At 28.3% G+C, this 20,648-nt stretch overlaps 1 protein-coding gene across 1 annotated transcript; it reads left to right on the top strand.

Annotated features, from left to right (window-relative positions):
* Positions 1-8,388: 8,388 nt before the first annotated feature.
* LOC118040855 (protein DMR6-LIKE OXYGENASE 1) lies at positions 8,389-10,238 on the top strand. The gene is made up of 4 exons (XM_035047898.2): positions 8,389-8,664; positions 8,982-9,229; positions 9,328-9,649; positions 9,777-10,238. The coding sequence occupies exons 1-4, from the start codon at positions 8,434-8,436 to the stop codon at positions 10,029-10,031; spliced, it is 1,056 nt and encodes a 351-aa protein (XP_034903789.1). The 5' UTR covers positions 8,389-8,433; the 3' UTR covers positions 10,032-10,238.
* The last annotated feature ends 10,410 nt before the right edge of the window (positions 10,239-20,648 follow it).

The raw sequence follows: 20,648 nt of genomic DNA on the forward strand, positions 1-20,648 counted from the left end.
CCCCAAAGTATTAAAATTAAGCAACGCTATCCTTGAATATGTCATAGTGCACAACCTTATTGACAATCAGAACACTTTCCAAAATATGATGGAAAAATCACCTCCACTAAGGCTTATATAAGTTGCCTAGAAAGGACCAACCGTTAGTATGTATTAATTTATTTATTTTTCATTTAGGTCAAGAAATTCAATGGTTTTAAAGCGGTAACTAATCAAATTTTATAAGTAATAACTTAATCCCATGCCCCATCATTAAATAATTAAGAAAAAAAAATACTACATCTAAAAAAAAATGCTCTATTATCCACTCCATCTCTTTTAAAAACGAGAGAAAAGATTGAAAAAAAAAAAAAGCGAAAACAACACAAACTTCCAAATCCAAATTAAAAAATATTAAAAGTGCCTAGCCATTAGTAATTTTGTATACCGTGCACCTTGCAAGTGTATCAAGGGAAATTGCATGGTTTTGAAGCAAATCAATAGCCAGCTATGTCTCAGGTATTACAAACAGCTGGCCCTCTAGCCTACTCGCCATTCTTTTTAACCCAAAAGGTTTCAATTACATTCAAAACTGAAACAAGCTACAAAGCCCATGCTTTATAACTATTCAATATTAGCTAGAAACAGCCCACGCCTCACTACAGAAACGAAGTGTCGAGACCAAAACTCCACGCATGGATTCCAGCATGGTGCCTCTGCTCGTAATTCTTTTAGGCTGGAGATGGTGTTCATTATTGCATAAAATCCCTTGAATGCGCAGGCTCAATATCTTCCTGAATATATACAAGAAGTTCCCTAACAAACTAGTATCAGAGTCGATGATCTTGTGGTTCTTGAAGCAATTTTTTGGCTAATACAAGGGTTGCTTCTTATATCACTCTTTTTAAGGTTAAGATGTCATGGTTTACTTCACAAAGGACACTGAAGATTATGCTCAATAAAATGTGAATAAAAGCCTTATTTTTCAAGCATATTGATATATCAAAAGAAATTTACAAACACTGTCATTCTTCTATATTAATTAATATGATTAGAAAATGTTAAATAATTTCTTTCTTTTTCCTGAACAAGAAATGAAATCCTATATCAAAAGATAAACATTACATTTTTTTGTAATTTAGTGAAATTATATTTGATTTTGTAACTATTTTGTTGGCCATCACTTATTTTAATCACCAATTTAACTATTTTGTTAGTCTATTTATTGATATTTAAATTACTGATAAAATTACCGAACATGTTTTTATTAGTAAATTAATCAGTGATTTTTATACAAAAATATATATATCTTTAACATGAAAGAAATATTCCATTAATCTAAAATTATTTTCTAGTTGTGTTCATCAGATGGAATGAATACAAACATCAACGCATGGTTCCAACAAGTGAGCATGCATCTTTAACTGAAGCCTTTTCCCCTTGCGCTTTGTGCGCTTTTTCTTGTGTTTTGTCGATTTCACACCAAGATAGCTTTAAAAAAGTAGTCTCCACTTTGATTTGTATACCCTAATATTTTAGTCCATTTTGATGTGTTTGACAACAAAGGAATATTTGCTAAATCATTCGGTCATCTTAGGGTTCTTTGTTTGTTTATTTTTTTTTTATTTTTATAAAAGATACAATAGGTAAGAGAGCACGTGATTTTCATTTCGTAAATAAAACTAATTAAATATAGATATATCACTTTTTTTAATAAAAAAAAACTGTGATAATATTTGAATATAAAATCTTAAGTTGAATGAATATTTACCAAGAAATGGCAAAAATCTATTGGTATTTACATTACCGATAAAAAATTTTTGTTTGTATTTTTTATATCGATACTTATGATTCCATCTGAAATTTTGCCAAACACTAATTTTATGGAACTCAAGATACATTTAACATTTAAATTTTAATTAATTTGAAAAAAAACCCTTCACTAATCATAACGTCTTGAATTATATCATCATTTATAACTGTAGCATCCACACTGCAACTATCAATTAAATTATATTATTTGATCCATATATATAAACTTTACCTTGTCTAGCTTAATTCCTTTGATCTGCATAGAGAAATCATGAATGTATTTCAGTTTGGTTATTTAAATTATGATTTTATTTGGTTTTTGTATTATTATCTTATTAATAGGATTGTTTGTTTTTTTATTTTTATTATAATTAGACGGATGTCTAAGTTACAACTTATATAGCTAAAGCTTTCCTCTTTTTATTCATATTTTTTTTATTCTTTATATATTCTTGATTTTATAAAAAAAAAAAAAATTGCAATTCTAGAGCTAGAAATTCTGCTGGTCTTTGCTCATATGGAAATTGAACACAGAATTCCTGATGGCCAAATTGTCCGCTCTTGCCTTGTGCATCGTGCTTTGCACGTAGTTAGCTTTTACTAGATGCCCTATTTTCAAAGTTCCCTTCTTTCTTACATAAAACATATAAAAAAAACCTGTAATTATCTTACAAAACACAGAAGACAAGCAGCCTCAAAGAAAATCGATCCAAACGGCATGAACAAATACTAAATAATAAAACCAGTCAAAAAAAGTATGTGAATTATATATATAATTAAGCAGAATAAGACAAAACATGGATGGATCAAGATACAACAACATTTAGACAAGTCGAAACTCCAAAGGCATAGATTTCTTCATTTCGTTGTACTTTCCATGCTTGCTTCTTGCCTTTTCAGCTCACCTTCCTTTGATTTTATTTTTTTTCATCTTTTACTACTTTAAAAAATAAAACCTAAGCGAGGGATTTTCTTGATAGTGTACACACATGTCTATGATATATTTTTTAATATAATTTAAAAAATCATTTCAATTCAAAACTTTAAAATATTAGATGAAACTTGATAAATAATTCTATTCCATTTTCTAATAGTATGAAGAAAAGTTTTTCTTCCCTTCTTTAAAAAACCAATGGTAAATAAACAGTATAAAATAAAAAGCTTTTTTATATAAAAAAAAATTATCCCTTAAGATAAGAAATGAGATCTGAGGAATAATTTTTTATATTTAAGACAATTAAACTTAAATAAAATTAAGATTTTATTTATACACCATTCTCAATATATAAGGACAAGCGTTGGTTGCTTGAATTGAAATAATAATATGATTCAATTCTTTGCTATGAGAATAATATATTTGAGAATGTGATTACAACTGTTATTTAAAATATTTTTTATTTTAAAATATATTAAAATGATATTTTTTTATTTTTAAAATTAGCTTATCAAAACAATCTAAAATATATATAAAAAAAATTAATATTTTTCAAACGAACTAATATGACAACCTTTTCAATTCTTCATTCCCCACGTCTTTATATCGGTTATTGATTAAAGTCAAAGTTATTTTTGGAAAAAAGTTTACTCTAGTCAAGGTCAATTTATAATCAAGTCAAGATACGGTGTAAATTCATGGATTTATTAATTTATTTTTTATTTTTATTAAATAAATAAATAAATTATGTCTTTATTATATTTATCTTTTAGTTAAATACCATTTTTTGGCAATCACGCACACCTTTCATATAAAAAATTTAATGGTTGAACTAAATCAAATCAAATAATTTAATTTAATTGATTACTGATATAAGTTTTTTTAATTCAAAGACTAATTTAATAACATGTCCGCTAAAAGTTATTTATTTAACTTCATCTAACAATTGAGTTTTTTGGATTAAACAAATTTTTTTAACATAATAACCATTTATTCGATTCTTGAATTAGGCTATTGTTGAATAGAGCAACGTGACCCTTTGATCTACTTTCCATGTTTCATTCAATTTCATCGGCCATCATATTTCTCGGTGATGTTAAATCAAAACTTATAAATTTTGAAAGAAAAATTAAAGTTTAAAATTTGATATGGTACGATTTAATTAATATTTTTATCATTCATTTATATTCAATTAAAAAGGTGTTTTTTAATTACCAAGTGGGCACCAAAAGGAGCTTCATAGGACCGTTATGTCGAGACACAAAACTGTATCATTTCATCGTCATTGAAACACACAACTTGATTAAAGTACTGTTTCAAAACCATCAATGTTGAAATTCTGTATTATTTAATTTCTGGATGAGTCAACTTAAACTAATTTTATGCAATATCCAAATAGCATATAGTCAAATAATGAAATCACCTGAAGAGTTTGGAGAGGCTGATCTCTCTGCGTATTCAATACTTAGATTCTCATCGCATGAAATATTGTAGCGATTTTTTTTTTTTAATTATGAAATTACTTACTATGAAATATGCTAAATTAGTACTTGTGTGGAATTTATTATGTACAAGTAAACACACTTTTAGTACATACACGATCTTTGTTTTAATTTATTGTAGTGCTAATTAAATTGAGAAATATTTTTCCAATTGGAAAATATTTTTGGCTACAACTTGGATATAGAGCAAGCTGTTTCAAAAACATCAATGTTGAAATTCTGTATCATGTTAAGAGCGAATGGTCACATCATGAAGGATGCTGCAGGCAAGCCATTCTAGAATGGCACTCTAAAGCATTTAATGATCCCGAGAATGTGGACAGCATAATTTATTTACGTGTTGCTTCTAGATGAATGGGCATGCTTTATCTTTTTCAAAATGATACTCAAAACTTTTATGCCAAACCTTTTTTTTTTATATTGTATTAAATATGTTGAGGTTAATTATCATTTTATATTAAATAAAATTGTTATAAAAACCATTCAAACTCACTTTATTTCTTTCAATGATCAGTTTACAAATGTTCTTACTTCTCTCAATTACTTTTTTTATTATTTTTAGATTTAAGTTTGGGTTGAACTCTCATTCCCTCAACTTGAGAGAGGACGTGTATTATAGTATATTATGTATGGCTTGTATATATTTATAAAAAGTTTATTATTTTTATTTTTAATGTTTACATTAACTATTTTACATTACCCTATATATATAAATAGAAAAAAAATGAGTTCTAAAAAAAATAGATTTAAGTCTTCTATTATTCTCAATTTGTTATGAGTTCATGCATAACAAACTCTTTTTTTCAAAAAGTATTTTATTTATTAAATTTATTAATTGAGACTGGATTCTATTTAAATAATTTAAGTCTAGTGATAGATTATTTATTTTTAATTTTATATATTAATTTTGTGTCATTTATTTATTTTATATAAGATTGGTGGTTTCTACCCCTCTCTCACTTTATATATATATATATATAGAGATTTGTCAAGTGATTTCAGATTCCAATTCTTCATTGAAATTTTAAAATTTAATTTAATTTTTTATTTTAATAAGCTAGGTAAACTATTTTTTTTTTCTCCTGCCCTTTTCTGAAATTAGGCATTGGTTCTTCGTTCTGCCTTCCTTCTTTTTTTTTTTTTCCTTAACGATTTACCTTCTGTTTTGGGTAAAAAGAATTAGGACTGTTTACTGGGGTCCTTGGACCGGCAGACAACGCCACTGATTGTGACCATTGACAAGTTTAATTTTCCACCACACAGGTGCATAATTTATTTTAAATAATTAATGGATGAAATTAAAATTTATTTTTTAATTTTATTTTTTTTATTTTTTTTTATTTATTAGACTTAATTTTTTTTATTGTTATTTGTTTAATGAAAATAATTTATGAAATTCAATTTTTTTTTTACTTTCATCCCCATCCAACTTGTTTATATGTCAAATTTAGTTTTTATTTTTTTAATTGATTATATATTTTTATTTGAAATAATTTATAAAATTAAGATTTTTTTTTTAATTTTATAATCCTTCAACTTTTTCATCTGTCAATTTTGGTCTTATTCTTTTAATAAATTTGAAAAAAAAATATAAAACTAATAAGTGATTTTTCAACTTATTTTTTATAGCATAATCAAATACTAAAAAATAATTTTTTATGACTCTTCTAAATATAAAAAAATAATTCACTTTATAAAAACAATTTTCCATAAAAAGTCGACAACAAATGGACATACATGACTTCTGGTTCTAGATATTTAATAATCTGTGGAATTTTTCTTTCTTTATCTCTATGGAAAACAGATGGACATTCTCTCAATCAATAGTGTAGTAAAGTTGATTCAATCAAGTAGATTATTCAATTTATCCAGCATAAGCTATGTAATATAAGGGTGCTTAAGGAGACTTTTAATAACCCTAAGTATTAGATAATTTTTTTTTTTTTTTTTTTTGCATCATTAGAATTACGTACTGAATTCTTAAAATCCAATACTCTCATTTGATTTAAGAATAATCAATGCTTAAATAAAATGAGACTATGAGATTTAAAAATACAATATTTTAGTAAAAAAAATTCATAATTAACCATTTAAAAAATTATTTATTGAACTTCATCTAACAATTAACTGAGCTTTTTGGATAAACTGATTTTTTTAATTAATATTTTTTCCATTAATTTATATTCAATTAAAAAGGTATTTTTTACCAAGTGGGCCCCAAAAGGAGCTTCATAGGACCGTTATGTTGAGACACAAAACTGTATCATTTCATCGTCATTGAAACACACAACTTGATTAAAGTACTGTTTCAAAACCATCAATGTTGAAATTCTGTATTATTTAATTTCATGAATGAGTCAACTTAAACTAATTTTATGCAATATCCAAATACCATATAGTCAAATAATGAAATCACCTGAAGAGTTTGGAGAGGTTGATCTCTCTGCGTATTCAATACTTAGATTCTCATCGCATGAAATATTGTAGCGATTTATTTATTATTTTTTTTAATTATGAAATTACTTACTATGAAATATGCTAAATTAGTACTTGTGTGGAATTTATTATGTACAAGTAAACACACTCTTAGGACATACACGATCTTGGTTTAAATTTATTGTAGTGCTAATTAAATTGAGAAATATTTTTCCAATTGGATAATATTTTTGGCTATATCGAACAACTTGGATATAGAGCAAGCTGTTTCAAAAACATCAATGTTGAAATTTTGTATTATGTTAAGAGCGAATGGTCAAATCATGAAGCATGCTGCAGGCAAGCCATTCTAGAATGGCACACTAAAGCATTTAAAGATCCTGAGAATGTGGACAACATAATTTATTTACGTGTTGCTTCTAGATGAATGGGCATGCTTTATCTTTTTCAAAATGATGCTCAAAGCTTTTTTTTTTTTTTTTTTTCTTTTTCATGGTGATGAGCTTCAAAACGAATCCCAAGTAGTACTAGTTAGACTGTTTACTGAGTACTACTTGGACTAGCACCACCACTGATTATGAACATCATTCAGAAGTTGGATTTTTTAAAAAATGAAAATTAATAATAAAGACTTTCAATGATATAAAAGGCATCTAGTTTTGTATAAATGATTTACTTACATATGAAATATTATAGTATATTACGTATATAAGCTATTACACTTAAAAAAAAATAAAATAATCTTCTCTCCAATTTACTATTTTTCTCCCTCTGCTCTGAAAGCTTCCTCTATTGTTGAGCTTCAAAGTTTAAACTTCAAAATTTAAAAAGTTGTTTATTATTTTTTAAGCATTGAGGTTTATCTTAATATTGTGGGTATCATGCTATAATGATTAGTTTGCATAACATTCTTACAGAACTTCACTCTACTATTTCTTTCATTATTTTTAGGTTTAAATTTTGGGTTGAACCCTACCCTCAACTTGAGAAGGGGCATATTATAGTATTTTATGTACTTATAGGCTTGTATATATTTATAAAATTTATTAATTTTATGTTTAAATGTCTACACACATTAACTATTTTACATTATCCTATATATATATACAAATAGAAAAGATTGATTAACTAATAGATTAAGCCTCTTATTATTCTCAACTTGTAATGAGTTCATGCATAACAAACTCTTTTTCAAAAAATACTTTATTTATTAAATTTATTAATTGAGACTGGATTCTATTTAAATATATAATTTAAGTCTAGTGATAGATTATTTATTTTTTAATTTTATATATTAATTTTGTATCATTTATTTATTTTATATAAGATTGGTGGTTTCTAGCCCTCTCTCACTTGAATTTTTTTTTTTTTTTTGAGATTTGTCAAGTGATTTCAGCTTCCAATTCTTCATTGAAATTTTAAAATTTAATTTAATTTTGATTTTAATAAGCTAGGTAAACTTTTTTTTTTTTTTTTTCTCCTGCCCTTTTCTGAAATTAGGCATTGATTCTTCGTTCTGCCTTTTTTTTTTTTTTTTTTTTTCCTTAACGATTTACCTTCTGTTTTGGGTAAAAAGAATTAGGACTGTTTGCTGGGCCCTTCGACAGGCAGACAACGCCACTGATTGTGACCATTGACAAGTTTAATTTTCCACCACACAGCTACATCATTTTTTTTCATATAAATAGGGAATCATACTGCTGCAAACCATCAGATCATCAAATATAGAAGCCACAAATTAAAGGCAGGCTCTGCATTTCAAGTTTAATCATGTCTGCCACTATATTGCCACAAGCTGGTTATCACCTTGCTTCAGCTGGGGCCAACAAAGCTACGTACACCTACAGTGATCCCCTTTCAGAGGTTCCAACTCTCTCTGGTGTTGATGTATCAGCTGATGGCTCTACCCCTATCATCGACATGGAAGCCCTTCTCGGTCCTCACCGATCCGAGATCATCAAACAGATTGGCCTTGCATGCGAGATAAATGGCTTTTTTGCGGTACAAAACTTATGTTGTTGCATGCATTCTTCATAATAAAGTGCTTAGATTATTCTCTACATTAAATTCTGTAATAAATCGATGATAAAATTGTTGCTGCTGCTGCTGCTGCTAAATGCAATATAACTGCAGAGCTTGAGTGACAGTAAAAAGGACAGAAAAGTAATATTTGTTTTTTTTTTTTTTAAATAGTCACAGCCATGCTTATCAAGCTTCCCTGCTCACAAATCATATGTAATATATTCTTCATGAAGTAAAAATCTCTTTTGTAAATTTAAAATTAATTATAGTTCTAACAATCAATGCTACAACATCAGGTGAAGAACCATGGAATTCCAGAAATGAAGATCAACAACATGCTGGGCACGGCAAGAGAGTTCTTCCACTTGCCGGATGAAGAAAGGTTGAAATTTCGCTCTACTGACCCGAACAGTGTCATCAGGCTGGTCACAGGCTTTCAAGACAAGACCCGGAACATCTTTGTCTCGAGACAATCCTTGAAATTCCACTCGCATCCCGTTGAAGAATACAAGAGCCAATGGCCTTCAAATCCTCCTTCTTTCGGGTAGACAAGCTCTAACATGATCAATACAATTATCTAGACCTGGTTTTCTTTATTTATTTTGTGCTGTATTCATTAATTTACAATACAATTTTTGACAGGGAAAATGTTGGAGAATATTGTGCAAGTGTGAGAGAGGTGGAGGTAGCAATCCTCGAGGCCATATCAGAGAGCTTGGGCCTGGAAAGGGATTACATAGACAAGATTTTAAAAGGACATTATGTGTCCATTAATTACTATCCAGCTTGCCAGGAATCAGAACTTGATGTTACTTATGGAGTTCGGACTCACACTGATCCAACTATAATCACTATTCTGATGCAAGATGATGTGCCTGGACTTCAGGTTATTAATGATGGCAAGTGGATAAATGTTAATCCTCTTCCAAACGCCATTGTTGTTCATGTTGGAGATATCCTGCAGGTGATCAATTAACCATTCCATCTATATAGTAATATAAAAACATTCTTGATCTTTAACTGGTTAGAAAAAAAAAAATTATGGATTGATTCAGAAATGACTAATTTTTCTTTCTTTTGTTCGTTTCCAGGCACTTAGTAACTACAGATACAAGAGTTTGCTTCATCAAGCTATTGTGAACTGTGAGAAAGAGCGTGTATCCATTGCCAGTTATTGCTATCCATCGGATGATGCCATGATAGGACCTGCTAAGAAGCTGGTAGACAAGGATCATCCAGCAATCTATAAAGACTTCACTTACAGCGAATTCCACGAATCCATGTGGCGAGTAAAGTGTTCAACAGCTAAGCGATTAGACTTGTTCAAGGCCGCTCGTGCTGATTAACTCCATTTTCTGTCGGGATGCCCGAGACATATAGCAGCTGTACTCAATAAGAATTTCCAGCAGTTTTGCTGAATTATGACTTCCAATAAATTTTATAAATGGCAGCTAAGATCTTTCTTCTTGTATGTTGAAAGTACTTTTACAGTGTTTATTATACATAAAGCAGATATATAAAAATTTACTGGTGGAGGCAAGTTTATCGAAAAACTTTATGGTGCACTGTGTAATATTTTATTAATTACTTTCATGAATTTATTTTAAAAAAATAAATAAATGTATGGAGAAAAGGAAAAATCAAATCCAAGGCCCCAAAAAAATTATAATAATCTTTCACTTGTTTCTATATTATAATATTAAATTTATATTTTCCATGTAGAATAACATAAAAATAATAGTAAAAACATGAGATTTAATTGACAAATCTCTAAAACTTCTACTAGAAATTCACTATATTAGGCCTCGTTTGTTTGCTGGAAAGTAGTTTCCTTTTTAGAAAGTGAATTCCAGAGAAAGTGAATTCCGAAAAAGTATTTTTCGATGTGTTGTTAGTGTAATAAAAAATAAATTGGAAAACATTTCTAGTGTTTGTTATGTCATGGAAAATGAGCTGGAAAATAACTTATTAATATTTTTTTTTTTCTCAAGTTTATTAAAATAATGAGGAATAAATCTTACAAATTAAAAAGTTGAATGAGAATGGAATTGAAAAAAAAAATAATTTCATAAATTATCTCAAATAAAATAAATAATAATCAAAATAATAGAGATCAAATCTAAAAAATTAAAAAAAATAAAAAATGAAAAATTAAAATAATAATATTCAACATTTCATAAATTATTTCAAATAAAATAAGTAACAATCAAAAGAATAAGGACCAAATTTGATAGATAAAAAATTTCAATGAAAAAAAATGATAAGGAAAAAAACAAATAACAATTATAAAAATAAGAACCAAAGTTAATATAAAAATAAAATTTTAAGAGATGAAATTGAAAAATAAATATTCAAAACAAAATATATATAACAATCAAAAGTTTGATGGATCAAATTTGATATAATCAACAAATAATAATATTTCTAAATTTTTCACAACTTCCAGAAAGTGTTTTCCTCTCCAAATTTTTCTTTTACTGGAAAGTGTTTTCCATTAACCAACTTTTTTAATGGCAAACAAACACAAGAAAGTTTGGAAAGTGATTTTCCCAGAAACCACTTTCCAAAAAACAAACACAGCTAAAGGGAAAATATTTTTCTGAAAATCAAGCCAAATTTTTCTTTGATTGAAATTGACTAAAAAATATTTTCCGTTGACCGGAATTTTTTTCATTGAAACTTTTTTAATGACAAATAAAAATAAAAAAATTTAAAAAATAATTTTTTTAAAATTACTTTTCAGAAAACAAATATGTCCTAAGAAAATAAAAAGGTTGTGTGAAGTGTTATTAAATCAATAATCAGATATTGTTTTGATTTCTCGAATCAAAACATGTCTCAACATTCAAAAAGAATCCTTCTCACACTCTCTAACGCTAGTGGATGGTTAGCTTTCGGCGAAGGAGATATATAAAGGCACGTCGTGGAAGTCAGTAAATATATTGTGTGGTGGGGCAAAGTGCTCTGTCATGGTTAATACGGCACACAAACACACGTCACGTCATGAAAGAAAGCATGGTGGACCTGCAGGGCATGGAAACGAAGCTTAGGTTTTTTTTTTTTTTTTTTTTTTTTTTAATTTTTTAAAAGTGTTTTTTTATCCAGATAATAAAAAAAATTATATATGCTAATAAAAAAATTATTAATATTTTTATTTGACTCGTTTATTATAAAAAAACCAATTTAATTCCAAAAGTTTAAGCTGTTAGTTATGTTTTAAGATATAATTTATATTATTCTTTAACACATTCCCTCAAATAAAAAACTTTTTGGGCTTAAAACTTATACAGATTCACATTACCTTGTGCTTAATTTTTATTAAATAAATAAAGGATGGTGAGATTCAAATTCGTAACCATTTAGTTATCAAGGCTCTGATATCATATTAAAACAATTCAACCCAAAAGTTTTTTGACTCTAACATTACGGGTAAAAATAAATATAATTATGAAAATAAAAAATTATAATAAAATAAAATAAAGAATATATGCATTAATAAAAAAGTGTAAGATCTTAAATTAATATTTAATGTGGTAGATAATATAACAATACTGTAATTGCTAAGGTGGAATATTATTTACTTTTAGTCTTGTATAATTAATTTAAAAAATATGTATTGAAAAAAGAAAAATAATACAAAAGAATGAAAATAAGAAAAAAAAAATAATGGTGTAGATAGAATAAGTGGAGGGTGATATATATTCTAATTGTAAAGAATAAAAAATAGTATTTAAAAAAAAGCATAAAGAAAAAAAGGAAAAAATAAAAAAATATTATAAAAAAAATAATGATAAATAGGTTAAGTATAAAGTAATAAATATATCAATTATATATAAAAAAAAATAAAAAAATCAAGAAATTATATATTATCACCATTAAAGTACTCACTACAGTAAAAGAATTGGAAATTATTTTAATTATACCATTTATACCGTGTCTTATAATGCTTTGTTTGACCTTGTAAGGTATTATTAGTTTTCCCCTGTTTTTTTTTTTCTCTTTTACATAAAAGTGGATGTTGGTGTGTGTAATTTTTTTTTTTTTAATTAACGTGATATCTGAGTTTGGTTGCGTGTACCTTAACTAATCCCACGAATCTTGAAAATTAACAATTATGTAAGTCTCCAGTGACTATAATATAAACAATCATATAAATTGAACCTGAAATCATAGAAAAAACAAATTTCCAAACTTTTAATACTTAATTATCTTTTATTGATGATATCGACATAGCACAATACCCATGATGTGTTTTGGTGTTGTAGTGACTCTGTTAATCTTGTTATCATATAAAAGTTCAATATATTGTAGCTAATTAATATTTCAAATACTTGTATAATGTTTTACCCAACCGTATTTTAAAAATCATTGCATACCTTTCTATTAGATGATTTTAGTTAAATTTATCTCTCTAGAATAAATTTAGCAAAATCAACTCTTGAATTTTCAATTTTAGAATTAAAAAATCACTATGTTCATTAATTATGTTGTTAGTTTGACTAAAATTTGTTAGGCATCCGATTAAATAACCTTTTATTATGCGGAATAAAATTGAAAAAAAAAAATTTAATGTTGATTTTAAAAAGTAAAAAAGACTTAAATAATGAAATAAATACTCAAGCCCCACCTTTTAAAAAAACACAAGAACCCTAAAATAAATATTGAAGTAAAATTCCAAACTTAAACCCTAACCTAAAATTCACAAGTGAAGCACTAATTGAAACTCGCCTCCACTAGAATTCACATAAACACGCACCAACAAATTATCTTCACCTCCACTATAAATGACATAAACTCGCACTTTCTCAACCTCCACTCTCTTGCATCAACCTCGTTGAAAAACCAAACCTCCATCGCTGTCGGTATGAAATCTACAAGCATTAATAGATAATGGTGGAATATCAAACAAGGAGATATGATGGATTGATCATATTTCTTTTCTAAAGGTGTTATTGCGTTCTGAAAAGTAGTTTTCAAAAAATTATTTTTTAAATTTTCATGTATTTGTTTGTCCATTAAAAAATTAATTAATGAAAAAATATTTTCCGATCAACGGAAAACACTTTCCAATCAAAGAAAAATTTAGCTTGGTTTTCAGGAAAGTGTTTTTCTTTTATTTTGGACGGAAAACACTTTCTGAAAGTTGTGAAAAATTTAAAAATATCATATTATTTGCTGATTATATCAAATTTGATCCTGAAACTTTTGATTACTATATATTTTTTTTTTGAATTTTTTTTTCAATTTAATCCCTTGGAATTTAATTTTTATATTAACTTTGGTCCTCATTTTTATAATTGTTATTTGATTTTCCCTTTTTATTTTTTAATTGAAATTTTTTATATATCAAATTTGGTTCTCATTCTTTTGATTGTTACTTATTTTATTTGAAATAATTTATGGAAATGTTAATTATTATTATTTTCATTTCTTCATCTCTCAAAATTTTTTTATTTTTTAGATTTGATCTCTATTACTTTGATTATTATTTATTTTATTTGAGATAATTTATGAAATTATATTTTTTTTCAATTTTATTTTTATTTAACTTTTTAATTTGTAAGATTTATTCCTTATTATTTTAATAAACTTGAAAAAAATAAAACATTAATAAGTTATTTTTTCAGTTTATTTTCCATGACATAACTAAACACTAGAAAATGTTTTCGAACTTATTTTTCTTTACACTATCAAACATCGAAAAATAATTTATTTTTTCTAAAATTTACTTAAAAAAAAAAAATTATTTTCCAGCAAACAAACGAGGTTAAAATATTAATGAATAGGTATATATGGTGGACACAGGCCGAAAGGGAAATGACAGTGTCTTTCAACATAATAATTCTTTGATATTAGCACATCCACCATGAAAAACAGATACACGGAAGAAATGAAGGAACCCAGGCCAACAAACTTGCCCAGTGAATGACCAGTAGACATCATTTCCCCAACACAAACTCTAACACTCGTCTCTAGCTACTTTCAGAACAGAGAACTGAAGCTATATAGCACAGATCCCATAATAGCATCCCATAATAGCAAAAGATGTGACACATAGAAAGTCCCATAAATAAGACACAGTCCCTGGATATTTTAGATCACATTCATGGGATGCTTGTTTAGCAAGGCCATCCGCAAAGTGGTTAGCCTCACACAAATTTATTTTTATCATATTATACTGAATCAACACTAATCTAATTTAATTTGTAACCCAGCTCATATTAGATGTCGAGTTATCATATCACTAAATTGATCTGCAAAGTGATCAAACCGAGTTAAATAACACTAATCTCGACTAAGCTAGCTTCAGACAAAGGTTTTATCGATTGTTCCCAAATTTCATACATTTTACATCTAGGTACTACTAACGATATCTGTTATTTATTCTTCTTAATTCTATGCACATGTGCCACACAATATAACAATGTTTTGCAGAAAAAATTACTGAAATATTAATGTTAAATCTCAATCTTGGATAACTTAATTGGATTGTAGTGTTGAAAGATGATGTTCTTAGGGATGTTGGCTTTCACATTGCTATCCATCTTCTAATTTTTGGGTCGGGTTCAAGAGATGATCAGCAATAATTACTACAGTTTCTTCTTTCAATTTTCCTACTCGATGCAATGCTTTTATCAGTTGATCATGCAAAGACCTCTATTTATTCAGACGACTCCGCACGGCGCCACCAGATGCTGATAGCTTTTATGTTCCTCGTTAATCTTGAGTTAACGCGACCTCGGAGTCCCATAAAAAAATAAAAAGCCATGAGATATCATGTTGGATAGTACCCTTTCTGTACGATGTCCTAGAAAAGTCAAGCAGGCAAAAAAGAAGTTCAACTTTAGATGCTAGCCCAAATACTTGAAAATAGTAGCTCGGTTTATTTTCAAGCAAAAAAAAAAAAAAAACCGTTGAAAAAACTAGTCAAGAGAACTATAGAAAAAGAGAAGAGAGAAAAAAAGAAAATTTTAAGATAGCAGAGTTGTATGATGCCACCCTAAAAAAAACTTACCTCTTAAAAATGAATGATATTTATTAAAATACCATCCAATGAAAAAATCTTGACGAAACGAGTCTAACAACACCAAAACAAAATCACACGTGATGAGTGCAGTGGGTCCCATGAACCGTCCAAAGAGGTCGGGTCACTTGCATTTAAGTCGCTTATGTGGCCCATTCAAATTACCGTTGGTGATCTTTTTAAATATCGTTGGATTTGTTTCATTATGCATCTATGGATCTTTTCTGTTTTTCTTTCTTTTATTTTTCTATTTATTCTCTCTCCAATCTCCTAATTAAATCATGTGTTGACACTTACTATCAACAAATTATAGATATTATCAGTTACTCTCTAAACTATACTCATTTTTTAGAATGCTAGGGAAAAAGAATCATATTAGATTTCGTACAACTTTTCTAAAGTATAGAAACATAAGGGCCTTTAAGACACCCTCCCAAGACCGAATTTATATAGCCACCATCGTACTCCTTCGTTCACCCATTAATTAATTCACAAATTCTATGTATTCATAATTAAGTTATCATATGAACAAAAACAATTGTGAAAAATAAGAAAATATCAAATTAAGATCCAATACAAGTTTGATTTATCAAAGATATGATTAATGAGTGTCTAGAAAATGTGTGTTAAAAAATGTTTTTTACTTGAAAAAAAATATTAAATTAATATTTTTTTTAGTGTTTTTTATTATTTTAATATATTGATATTAAAAATAAAAAAATTATCCAAATAGAAAAAAAACAATGTAATGCACATGGCCTAATTCATAGGCAATAGAAATAAACAAACCTATCAAGTCAACATCGACCAAACTTACCAAAGTACTGGAGAGGTCCAATTATAAAATATCAGATTTTTTTATGTCAATATTAGAACACAGAGGTGTCATCCTGATATGCCAATGTATGATAATAATAATAATAATAATAATAATAATAATAATAATAATAATAATAATAAAGCACGATGAGAGGTCATGCAATGACTTGTAAGTTGGACTTGAGAAAAAAAAAAAACAAAAAAAAGGAAAGAAAATAAAAGGAATTCTACAGTGGCAGCTTTCGAGTCAGAAGGCTAACTTCTGATATTTGTAGTTTTCTTGGCGTGGTACATAGTTTTTTTTTCATATTTTCTCAATTAAAAACATTTGTAGTTTATTAGTTTTTGTTTTCTAAAAATTTAATTAAATCTATCTTGATACATTGGTTTACTTAAAACCTTATTAAGTGATTAATTTTGATCCTTGAGTTGTTTTAGAACCCTACTATCTTTCTTTTTTTATCACCAATAAATCTCTACTCATGTAGATCATTTTTTTGTTGCTTCTCAATACCCTTCTGACCTTGGAATCATAGAGGCCTATTAATGTATCTATATATGAAATATTGTAGGCATACTATATAGAAAATATTATAGTTATACTTTTATGTTGTAACTTCACCATTGCTATTGTATATTGCCCCATATATATAAAAGGTTAGTTAACCGATACGTACTTAAGCCTCCCAATTATTTTCAACTTGGTATCAGAATCTTCTACTGTCAAAACTCTTCTTCTCCTTTCCCTCCTTGCAGCCTGCCTCCTCTTTCCCTCTTTTAAATGGACTTTGTTGCTGCTGCCACCTACTCCCCCCACCAAAACGGTGGTGCAACCCATCCAGTCACTCAAAAGTTGTTGCTGCTAGTTCTTTCTCCCACCAACAGCAGCCCTAACCTGCAGAGCAAAACCATGGCTCTTTCTTAGCTCAGTGCCGTGTCCTCCCTCTCGTGATTCTGGCTGTTCAAATGGTTCTTCTTCAGCAATCAACCACTATTTTCTTCGTTGGAAGCAACATGATCAGCTTATTTTAAGCGCATTACTCTCCTCTCTCTCCATGGACGTCCTGCATCTTGTGGTAGATTGTCAGACTTCTTCTTGTGTTTGACGCACTCTTGAGAAAATGCTCGCCTCTCCGTCAAATTCTTGCATTATGCAATTCCATGGGTCTTTTCAAGATCTTCGACAATGAGATACTTTGGTTACTACATACATGCAGCACGCCAAGTCATTATTTGATGAATTAGTTGTTGCTGGCCAGTCCATCTCTCTTGAAGACTTCAACCTCTATATATTTCATGGCCTTCATGGTGAGTTTAAAAACTTGGTAACTAGTCTCGTGACCAAGGCAGAACCGCTATCATACGCGAACCTTCAAAAACATCCTCTTACTTATGAGTTTCTGCACAAGTCTTATCTTCCCTCATTGGCTGCAAATCCACCTCCGTTGCCCACACCATCTCTGTTTTCCTCTGCTCATCTTGCCCAGTAACAAACCAGCTCTAATTTTGGCCATAACAAAGGTTGTTCCCGCGATAGCTGGCGCTCTAAAAGCAATAGGTACAACAGTCATGGTAGGTCTGATTTGCATGACTCTCATTCCTCTTCTCCCACGGACTGGAAGTAGAGTCATTGGCAACAACCCAGATGGCCTGCTGCTGGTGGACAGTGGCCTCCTCATCGATCTTTTCAGCAGCACATCAAGTGTCAACTATGCTTCTCCTTCAGCCACACAGCCCTGCAATGTGCTTAGTTTCTTTTGAGCAGCATGTCAATGTTCATAATCCTCTTGCATTTTTTTTCAAGAATGAGAGTTATTTATAAGTTTCCAAAAGAAACTAGTCATTCCTAGCATTGGGACCCAACTGACAGCTTAAATGATCCGCCAATTCAAATTGGTTAAGCTAATTAGTCGACCGATTCCTGCATATTTCTAGGAGCTCATCTCTAATAAACAAGCGGTAGATTGATTTATACAAAATATCAGTTTTGACAGTTTTAAACTTGGTGAATCTTGAACCAATTGATTTTGATTTTATCAAATCATGTATCAATCCTATAATGCATGTAATATGAAGTGTGTAGATTCATTTTAATTATATTATCAAGTAAGATATAAAGATTTATACATAGAGCACTAAAATAAATACTTAAAAACTAAGTCTTCATCTACTTTGCATCTTAGACTTGTTGATTGATTTCTTTATTCAATACTTCATACTTGTTGATGATATTCATATAAATATATTTAAATTTATTTTAACCCGACATATTATTAATATATTTTCTATTTAATTATTATTATCAAAATATATACAAATATTAATACGTGATCCAAAGTTCAACATTATTCACCATTTTTTTTTCATATAATACCTAGTTTTTTCTATCACAAAAAAAAAAAAAAAAAAAAAAAAAAACCTTCATAGTTTATTAGGTTTTTCTATCTAATAATCTTAACTAATCTAATTTGTTTTCTTAAAACCATAATCTCTCATTGATCTATTTTGATTCACTTAATTATTTTTATTAGAGAAACGTATCTTCTAAAATTCGGATTGGATCAAGTCGGAGCTCGCCAATGATTTGGGCCGACCTACTTGTCTGCTGGGATTCCGATCACTTTGCTTGTTTTTTTCCCTTCTCTTGGTTCTTCTTGCATTGTACCATTTTCAATGTTGTACTACCACGTGGTTTAAATTCTCAAACTTGTGTTCAAAGAAGAAGAAAAGGAGGCCGTAAATGGAATAAACGTTGCGTTGTTGTATAACTGCGACTGCTTAATTCTTTTTCTTTGTATTTTTGCTATAAAGGAAATATATAAATTTAAACTTGTTGAAAAAATCGGATAGCACTAATGTTTCTTCCCTATCCAAGTCAAACCTAAGGAATTCTGGGTTATACTACAATACAAAATACCTTCGAAAAAGATAAAACAAGAATTTATATCTTCTATGCTCTGTCGGACGACGGCTATCATCTTTTGGAAGTATATGACTGCATTTTGTATTCGCGTAGTGTATTTTTTAAAAAATATTTTTAGTTTTAAAATATTTTGTTTTAAATTTTTTTATATTAAAATCATAAAAAATATATTAATTCGATATTTTTTTCATGCTAAATAACCTTTTAAAATATATCTAAATATAATTTTAAAAGTAAAAACAACGAACTCGAAAATACATAAGGAGAAGCAATATAATTAAATATCTTAATGAATTAGTTTCTCTCATGAATCAATATAATTTATTGCTAAAATGAAAACTATTTGTTTCACTGTCCGATTTATGACCAATTTATTTTATATAACCTTATAATTTATTGTTTAACTTGACTTCATAGTTTAACAATTATAATTATATCACATTCGAAATAAACAATACTTGTTTGAAAATAAGATTGATTAGTAATTCATGCTTGTACTCTGAAATGATTAAATTACATGCATGGAAAAAAAAAAGGATAAAAGAAGAAGCTTCCTTTTAAATTCCTCAATTATATGGTAGATTTAATAGTTGATTCAAAGTATGACTATAATATAAAAATGTTTGCATAAACAGACTAGCTAGCTACTATATTTTCAATCATAATGGAAAACTTTTAGCAAATGCTTTTGGATCAATGAAAGTGAAGGGTTCCATTTTATGGTCAAAAATATGCAGCAAATATTGAGATAAACTAAAATGGACGTAAAACTAAAAACACGGTTTGGTAATTTGTGTATATCTATAGAAGTGAAAAACTTCTATTTTCAGTATATTGAAATACAATTACATAATATGTATTTATAATAGATCCTAAATCATTCAAGAAAACCTAGCCGTTTAAAGAGTATTAATAGTTTTTTTCTAATACCCCTTTATCATATCACTCTACTTCACTTCCCTAAATAAATCTATGTCATTTCGCTTTGCTTTGCTTGGTACATTTCACTCTACTCTACTTTGCCATTTATCTATGAGCCATAAACGAAAACATTAGCAAATGTTTCTGGATCAATGAAAGTGAAGGCTTCCATTGATGCATTGTATTTGATAAGACTGGAAAATATTTTTTTGTAAAGAGATTGGGGGTGCTTCTCATAAGCTAACAAAATTAGATATAAAAAACTTTGTGGATTCA

This window comes from Populus alba, chromosome 11 (assembly GCF_005239225.2).
Source record: "Populus alba chromosome 11, ASM523922v2, whole genome shotgun sequence".
Lineage (NCBI taxonomy): Eukaryota > Viridiplantae > Streptophyta > Magnoliopsida > Malpighiales > Salicaceae > Populus > Populus alba.